Source organism: Ahaetulla prasina, chromosome 2 (genome assembly GCF_028640845.1).
Source record: "Ahaetulla prasina isolate Xishuangbanna chromosome 2, ASM2864084v1, whole genome shotgun sequence".
Taxonomy (NCBI): Eukaryota; Metazoa; Chordata; class Lepidosauria; order Squamata; family Colubridae; genus Ahaetulla; species Ahaetulla prasina.
The window spans coordinates 301,881,905-301,891,131 of record NC_080540.1 but is presented as its reverse complement, the minus strand read 5'-3'; the positions used below and the strand labels follow the sequence as shown (position 1 = coordinate 301,891,131).

General features: G+C 46.4%; 1 protein-coding gene across 1 annotated transcript; it reads left to right on the top strand.

Moving 5' to 3' along the window:
- Positions 1 to 3,123: 3,123 nt before the first annotated feature.
- Positions 3,124 to 9,003, top strand: RPP25L (ribonuclease P/MRP subunit p25 like). The gene is made up of 2 exons (XM_058171976.1): positions 3,124 to 3,229; positions 7,359 to 9,003. The coding sequence occupies exons 1-2, from the start codon at positions 3,151 to 3,153 to the stop codon at positions 7,898 to 7,900; spliced, it is 621 nt and encodes a 206-aa protein (XP_058027959.1). The 5' UTR covers positions 3,124 to 3,150; the 3' UTR covers positions 7,901 to 9,003.
- The last annotated feature ends 224 nt before the right edge of the window (positions 9,004 to 9,227 follow it).

The following is a 9,227-nucleotide window of genomic DNA, read 5'->3' as shown; positions in this document are numbered from 1 at the left end:
CACGGTCACTCACGCTCTGGTTACGTCTAGGCTGGATTATTGCAATGCTCTCTACATGGGGCTGCCCTTGAGGTGCACCCGGAGGCTGCAGTTAGTCCAGAATAGTACTGCGCGAGTAGTAACGGGAGCCGCTCGTGGCTCCCACGTGACATCGCTGCTCCGTAGCTTGCACTGGCTTCCTGTGGTCTTTCGGGTGCGCTTCAAGATTTTGGTAACTATCTTTAAAGCGCTCCATGGCTTAGGACCCGGGTACTTACGAGACCGCCTGCTGTTACCCTTTGCCTCCCACCGACCCGTACGCTCGCACAGAGAGGGTCTCCTCAGGGTGCCGTCCGCCAAACAGTGTCGGCTGGCGGCCCCCAGGAGTAGGGCCTTCTCTGTGGGGGCAGTGACGCTCTGGAACGAACTTCCCCCCGGCCTGCGTCAAGTGCCTGATCTTCGGACCTTCCGTCGTGAGCTCAAAACATATTTATTCATTAAAGCGGGACTGGCATAATTAGTGATGTATTTTAATTGGGTTTTTAATATTTTTTAACTTCTTAATTTAAATTTTAATAATCAGCCTTTAAAATTTGCTCTTTTTAATTGTTGTTTTAAATTGTATACATTTTTGTTTTATTTTGGCTGTACACCGCCCTGAGTCCTTCGGGAGAAGGGCGGTATAAAAATTTAATAAATAAATAAAAAATAAAATAAATAAATAAATAATTCTCTGAGTCAGGCAAAGTCTAATCTGGATTGCTGAAGTCACACCTTGGATTCCTGCCTGCCCTGAGGACTCTGATAGGACTTTGGCAGAGCTGCAGAGGCTCGCTTGATACGGATTTCCCCGACCCGGCCGTCAGAGGAGGAGTGGGACACGACACTATCCCATTTCAGACAGGTGGCTAACCAGTCTCTTCTTGAAAGCCTTCAGTAATTAAGGAATTTCTCCGTAATTCCACGTTGCTTCTCTTCTTGATTAGTTTCCACCTGTTGCTTCTTCTCCTGCCTTCTAGTCCTTTGGAGAATAGTTTGACTCCCTCTTCTTTGGGGCAACCCCTGAGATATTGGAAGGCTGCGATCATGTCTCCCCTGGTCCTTCTTTTCATGAAACTAGACATACCCAGTTCTTGCAACCATTTTTGTCTCCAGGCCTTTAATCCTCTTAGTTGCTCTTCTGTATATACTTTTTCCGAAATCTCAACATCTTGTAACTGTGACCTTTCGGGCCACAGCTGTTAGATGAATCCGCCTTCCCTATTGACTTTGCTTGTCAGAAAATCGCAAAACAGGATCTCATGACCCCAGGACGGTCATAAATATGAGTCAATTGCCAAATGTCCGAATTTTGACCACATGACCATGGTCATACAAGCAGTCAAGAGTCACTTTTTTCAGTGATGTTATAACTTCAAATAGTCACTAAATGAACTGTTTTATAGCTTATACTTAAGCTTTAAAAAAATCATATATTTTTTTTGCAATTGAAGCAAAAGACATACAGATTCGGTCTCTTTATTTTAGAATAGAATAACAGAGTTAGAAGGGACCTTGAAGGTCTTCTAGTCCAACCCCCTGCTTAGGCAGGGAACCCTACAGCACTTCAGACAAATGGTTGTCTGATCGCTTCTTAAAAACTTCCAGTGTTGGAGAATTCACAACTTCTGGAGGCAAGTCGTTCCACCGATGAATTGTTCTAACTGTCAGGAAATTTCTCCTTAGTTCTAAGTTGCTTCTCTCCTTGATTAGTTTCCATTCATTGTTTCTTGTCCTGCCTTCAGGTGCTTTGGAGAATAGCTTGACTCCCTCTTCTTTGTGGCAACCCCCGAGATATTGGAAGACTGCTATCATGTCTCCCTTATTCCTTCTTTTCATTAAACTAGACATACATTCTTCATATGTTTTAGCCTCCAGTCCCCTAACCCTCTTCTCGTCTCTTCTTCTCTTCTCTCGTCCCTTCCCGTACTCTACTCTACTCTTTCTCCACCACAAAATGTCTTAACGTTTTAGATCACAGTTGCTTTACTTTCCAAGTATTTCCATTGATAGTGTTGGAAGAAATATCCATCTGGGTTCAGTTCCAAGTGGGGACAAAGACACTGGAAACATGGAGGCTGCTTGGAAAGATGGTTTAATGGTGGCCAGGATCACATGGCTTGAGTTCCTGAACAGAAAAGGCAAGATCCTGTGTGCTCCCTGGTTTTATGCTTTTTCTGAGCTTTGAACTTTCTGGGGCACAGGAAGAGTATCCTGATTGGTTGTCAGACTCCCAGGGGGTGGGGGTCTTAGCTAGCCTTGCTGGCTGATGTAATCTTCCCAGGTGCCATGTGGTGAAATGGGTAGAGGCTAATCCTATCATGTCCTGAGGGCCATGTCTTAATCCCATCACCCTGGAGCTGAAGGTCTTCTGTGTTGTAGATAAGATGTCTATTGGCCAGAGCTGCTGTGTCTTTCTGGGGCTATTAACAAAGGTGGGGGCCACTTTCCAAGAGCATGTTTCTCCATTTCTCATCCAGGGAAATATATTCTGCCTTTTTAAATATTTTCTAAAATATTTCATTCTTCTAGGAGGGGGGTGGGTACTAAATTCCTACAATAGAAACACCTAATTTTTTTCTACAAAGCACCAGATGGCAGAAGAAACAATGGATGGAAACTAACCAAAGAGAGAAGCAACTGTTCTAGCTTTAATTCCAATTCCTACTATTCCTATTCCTGTTATATTATTTTTGCACTTTTCTGACATTCTGGAAAAAGAAAGGCCTTTTCCATCTGCACCCTTTTACAAAAAATACAATTGCAGCAGCCTTTTAGAATTTTTCATTATTATTTTTTTGAATGAAAAATATTGATGAAAGCGATCACCGCACTACAAGCAAACCCCAAGCAGATTTATACAAAAGCTTGAATACAAAATTCAAAATCTTGAAATCAGGCTGGACCATGGGGGAAAAACGTGAGTCACGTTAAACCACGTTTCTTGGTTAAGGAGGAACCAAACCTCCCTTACTTTTTTTTATAAGCCATTCTTCTAACATCACGTGACGGAGGCGGTCCCGGGAGAGCGAGTCCCGCCCACAGCAGCTCTGGCCAATAGAGGGGGAAAAAAGGCGGCCCTCCCTCTTTGCGCAGACGCGCGTCTTTCCCGCCCTCTCTGCGTTGTGGCGCATGCGCAGACTTTCTTTCGCGCTGAGGAAACCTGGAGGGCGCCATTTTCGTCGCCGCGCGGCGGCGTCGGTGGCGATCGGTGAGTGGGGGGAGCTGCGGGCTGGGGATGATGGGAGTGGGTGTCCGAGGCCTAAGGTGACCAGAGAGTCCGGGGCCGCGTTCACACGTTTCTGGGCCAGCCCGGGTGGGTTCCTCAGCGGCCCTGAGGGGAACTCGGGGTTTGGCGCGCGGCCGTGAGGCGCGTTTTTATTCATTTATTAATTTTTATCTCGCCCTTTATGAGATTTTTATCCTGCCTTTTTATATATTTGGGGTAGGTAACCTGTGATAGAAAATTCGTCTAATCCTAATTTCCCCACAACAACCCTGCGAGGTGGGCCGGCCTGGCTTTGAGAGAAAGACTGACCCAAAATCTCCCCCCTCCCCCACAACAACAAAAATAAAACCTGGCTCCCCGATGAAGACCATTTATATAATATAGTGCAAAACTTGGGGATAGGATTCAAACAAACCGAAACATCTGCAATATTATTTCATGGCAATCATGGACTAAAATAATTCGTGAGTTATTTCACCACAATAATTCGCTAATATGAGTGAATTGTTTCATTGCGATCCAGATCATATGCACAGAGGGGCAGTTTAAGTAATATTATTTCACTGTAGCAATATGAGTTGAATTGTTTCACTACAATCCAAATAACATGCGCAAAAGGTAACTAATTAATATTATTTCACAAGCATAACTCACTAATATCGATAATCCTCAGTTTACGACCACAATTGAGCCTAACGTTTCTGTTGCTAGGTCCCAAAAGTGCTTTTTTTTCCAAGAGGCAACTGGACTTTCTGCGTTTTTTTTCTTCTTCTTCGAAGACTAAGCCAGATGGCTGTTAAGTGGGTTTTGACCCACTTTTTGACCTTTCTTGCCACAGTCGTTAAGTGAATCACTGCCATTGTTAAACTAGTCAGGTGGTGGTTAAGTGAATCTGGCTTCCCTATTGACTTGGCTTATCAGAAGGATGCAAAAGGGGAATCACATGACACACACGTACACACACACTCTCACTCACTCTCTCTCTCACACACACACACATCCCGGACACTGCAGCCATCATAAGTACATGCCAGTTGCCAAGCGTCTGAATTTTGGTCATGCAATGGCTTTGCAAAAGCTTTGGATGTTGCAATGGCTGTAAAAGTGTGGAAATGATCACAAGTCATTTTTTTCCAGTGTTATAATTGTGAATTGTCACTAAATGAATGGTTGTAAGTCAAGGATGATCTGTATTTCCAGTAAAACTGGAAGACTTTCTAACTAAGCTGCCCATGCAAAAGATCTCCCAAAGGCAAACACAAAAGTGACACTTTTGACATCCACTAAGGCTCTTTTGGCCCATCCTCCAACCATCTGGAGTCCATTTGGGTGGTATATAAATATATGCCAATTACCAAGAGTCCAAATTTTGATCACGTGACCATGGGTGAGGCTGCATTGTGAAAAATGGTCATTTTTCCCTCCGCAGTGCCATTGCCACTTCAAATGGTCACTGAAGGAGTGGTTGTAAGTCAAAGACTGTACTCTAAAGCTTTCTGTAACAGTACATTTGAAAAGGCATCAGCAACTCATCCTCTCTTTCAGAGGAAATGAGAGGCAGCAGAAGTGGGGGCTGTGTGACTAATTGATCACTGATTTTAATCAGCATCAACTGATTAAAATTGATGGCTTAAATGATGGAACATTTTCTTCTTTAGTGCATAGTGCTGATTGTTGAACATGAGATATTCATGAGGAATGCTTAATGGTAAACCAGCACACAGTTCTTTGTCTCCTCTGAGGCTAAGTAGAATTTATTTTTATTGCAATTATATTCTGCCCCATCTCAGTCTGCAAAGTAATTTTGGGTGGCTTAAAATTAAAATTCACTTGCTCCACATAAGCAACATTATATAGAATAACAGAGTTGAAAGGGACCTTGGAGGTCATCTAGTCCAAACCCCTGATCAAGCAGGAGACCCTATAACATTTTTCGACAAATGAGAGCAGGGATAAGGATGCTTAATGTGACGAAGGCACCTTAGATTGAGTTAAAACATTGGTCTGGCTTGCATTTGCTAAACTGTTTTCTGTAATTATTTTTTCCGTGCAAAGTTATCTCCTTCCCTTTTTTCTACATGCATGCCACCCATCTGGCCTACAGCCAGGGGTGAAATGCTACCGGATCGGACCAGATTGGGCAAGTAGGTATTGGAGATTGGGTCTGGTTCGCCGATCCAGTAGCAATCGCTGTCTGGCCACACCCCTGAACCAGTCCACAGCCCACAGTCCAGCCTTCGCAAGCTGGACACCGGGAAGGCAGCTCGCCACCTGCTCGCCCTTTGGTCAGGGTCAGGGGCCCATTCCCCGAGGCCCCGGAGCCGCTGCCTGCCCCAACTGGGTCAGGAATGCACCATTCCCCAACTCCGCCCTTTCCCCGGAGCTGCTGCCCGCTCACCGCCCGTTCGCCCTTCGCCTTTGGTCAGGGCCCAGGGCTGCCTCATTCCCCTGAGACCCTGGAGCCACCACCTGCTTGCCGCCTGCCTCAACTGGGTCAGGGAATGCACCATTCCCCAACACCAGTCTTGCCCTGGAGCTGCTGCCCGCTCTTCCTTCGCCATGCGGCGTATACTTACTTTCTTCCAGCGGCTGGCTGCCAGGAAAGGTAAGCGTCCAAAAGTTAGAGTCCCTCTCCTTGAATATGCCGCCGCCATTGCTGCTTGTTCCATGCACCGGCTGCACAAGCGCACACCATTTATTTCATTTATCAGTGGCAGGTTGGGTTTGTGCTTGCGCAGCCGTCGCATAGAACACAGTGGCATAGTCAAGGAAAGCAACTCCGGTAACTTTTGGACACTTGCCTTTCCTGGCAGTCAGCCGCTGGAGGAAAGTAAGTATATGGCGCATGGCGAAGGAAGAGCAGGCGGCGGCTCTGGGACAAGGCTGGTGTCGGGGAATGGTGCATTCCCCGACCGGGTTGAGGCAGGCGGCGAGCAGGTGACGACTCCGGGGCCTCAGGGAATGGGGCGTCCCTGGGCCCCGGCCCCTGACCAAAGGCGAAGGACGAGCGGGCGGTGAGTGGGCAGCAGCTCCGGAGAAAGGTCGGAGTCGGGGAATGGTGTATTCCCGGACCCTGTTGAGGCAGGTGGGGGCTCCGGGGCCTCAGGGAATGGGGCGTCCCTGGGCCCCGGCCCCTGACCAAAGGCGAAGGACGAGCGGGCGGTGAGTGGGCAGCAGCTCCGGAGAAAGGTCGGAGTCGGGGAATGGTGTATTCCCGGACCCTGTTGAGGCAGGTGGGGGCTCTGGGGCCTCTGGGAATGGCGCCTCCCTGGGCCCCGGCCCCTGATCCAAGGTGAAGGGAGAACATGTGGCGAGTGGGTGGCAAGCGGGCGGAGAGGCTGCAGTTGCAGGCATCTCGCAAAAAGGGAAAAGGCAGAATAGAAATTTTAAAAAATTTCCTACTGGGGTCTGTGGGTGTGGCTTGGTGGTGGTGGGGTTGTAACTGAGTGGGCATGGCTGTGAAGGACATTGAGTTGGCCACGCCCACTCAGTCACAGGACACACCCACCCACCAAGCCACACCCACAGAACAGGTAGCAAAAAAATTTAGATTCCACCCCTGCCTACAGCTGATTCTAAGCAGTTTACAGTGAAAAAAAACACAAGATAAAACACTTAAGCATAAAACCCATAAATATTAGCACTAGAATGGAGTTAAAAGTGCAAGATTGGAAGGAAGGGAAGAAAAGGCAAATGGGGAGGAAGTGGGATCTTAGCACATTAACCACCCCCAGAGTGGGATGTTCCCATCGGGGCCCCAGGCTAGTTGGCAGAGCCACATCTTCAGGCCCTTTCAGGAATGTTCAAATCTGAGGCGGGCATGGGGGGGTGGGGAATGATGTTTCAGAGGGCAGAAGCCACCACAGAAAAGGCTCTTCTAGACCTCACCATCTGGAATGCCTTGAGCGACAGTGTCTGCAGCATACCCCTTCTGCTGGCACAATGGATCCATGCCTGAAGGTTTTTTTTATCACCCTTGAAGATGGAACAAGGGACCAGATAAACCTTGATCTGTTCAACAGGGTAAATTCCCAGACTTCTAGGACTTGCATCTATAATCCTACAGTGTAATTAGACCCTGAAATGCTGTTTCTGTCCTTGTTCCTTACAGCACTGCAAACCATGGAGAATTACCAGAAATCCAAGGTTGTGGAGAAGCCTTCTCCTCTCCCTTTCACCAACTTGCCCTCAGACATCATTGAAATGAAAGTGAAGGATGGGAGCAAGATCCGAAATCTGATGGGCTATGCCATTGGGAAGATGGAGCAAGAGACGACGAGACAGATGCTCTTCAGTGGAGTTGGCAAAGCCATCAACAAGACCATCACCTGTGTGGAGATCATGAAGCGGAGGCTGAAGAATCTCCATCAGATTACAAAAGTATTCTTCCAGCAAATAGAGGAGATCTGGGAACCGATTGTGCCAGAGGCTGGCCTGGATCCCTTGACTGTGAAGCGAAATATCCCTGCCATATGTGTTTTGTTGAGCAAAGAACCCCTAGATCATCAGGAGCCAGGTTATCAGGCTCCCGGATCTTTCGATGCCTTCTGGTTGGAAACCCTGAATTCGGAGTCCCAAAGTCACCCGAAAAGGAAGAAAGGTGGTGGAAGAGGGGCCGGCCATGCAGGAAAGCATCCTTCCTCTGCCTTTTGAGAAGAATCCAAAAAATAAGCCTCAGTCAAGCTGAGTGAATTACTTACCTACAGAGCCAAAGGAAGCCGGTCGCTTTTCATGTTGAGAGGAAAATTGGAAATCTTGGTGGAGAGGCTGATTTAAAGGAAGTGGAAGAAACTGAGAACTGCCTGGATCAGGTTGATCATCAGCATCTGGCAGTGTGGTTCTGAAAGGAAGAAAAGAAATGCTGTGATGGATTGTTTTGATTTCTGGAAGCAATAATGAATAAAAAGAAACCCTTCCTGGTTGAGGGAGATGTGGAGAATCTGCCTGTTTAACAAGAGGGTAGCTATGATATTTGCCTGTTTTCCTCAGTGGATGATGACTGTTGGATGTTACACGAATCTTAGGATCTACTTCTGTGAAAGGGCAGGAATCCTCTGCTTCCAAAATTTGATGGTGATAGGTGAAGGGTGCCCTGTTTTCCATATAATTCTCTGGTTTTCACATGGGGGTCTCCAAACTTGGCAACTTTAAGATTTCTGGACTTCAACTCCCAGAATTCCCCAGCCAGCACATGCCTTGGGTGGGGAATTCTGGGAGTTGAAGTCCACAAGTGGCCAAGTTTGGAGTCCCCCTGCTGTAACATAAGCATCTGCCTTCCTGTGTAGTCAAGAGATCATACTGAATTCAGCATAAAGATGAGACGGTCTTGTCTTGATTGCCAGACATGCAGAAGGTGCAGCTTAGTATGTCTAAAGACAATTGGAAAAATGCTGAGATTATTTGATTGTTAAAGGAACATAGATTGTACAATACTATTTTAGTATATTTTATTTATAGTTAATTTTTTTCAACATTTGAAAAGACTGCTTTGGTCTATGAAAGGGCTGTTGCTAGCTCAGACAATGGATATTTATCTCCAGTAATTCTGTTTCCCTCCATAAGTGTTGCCTGAGGAAGTGAAAGATGTTATGAAAAGCATTTTCCCTTCTTAGCTGATGGTTCTTCATTTACCTCTGACAGCATTTCTGCTCCAGAGATCCTACATGGGGTAGGAATTTTATCTCTGACCGCATTGACAATACTGATGGATTATTTGCATTCAATCAAACCATTAAAAAAACTCCACATTCTTAGTACTTTGGGGGCTTGCATCTCATTATTAACATAAGAAACCTAGGCGCCTAAAGCCTTAGCTGTGCAGCGTTCTGTTCTCAGTGTCCAATCACAATTTTCTGACTTGAAACGAGATTTGGTCTTTCCTTGGCCACCAGTCAAAAATAATTTGTGGGATGTGTGTTCCAACTTTCCAGTTTAGCCTACAGCCCTGGAATATTCAGGTGGCCTTCAATTCACTTTCCAA

Coding starts and splice junctions, on each gene's coding strand:
- RPP25L (XM_058171976.1), top strand. CDS start 3,151: ATGCGCAGACTTTCTTTCGCGCTGAGGAAACCTGGAGGGCGCCATTTT. Junction 3,230..7,358: donor GGCGGCGTCGGTGGCGATCG/GTGAGTGGGGGG, acceptor TGTTCCTTACAG/CACTGCAAACCATGGAGAAT.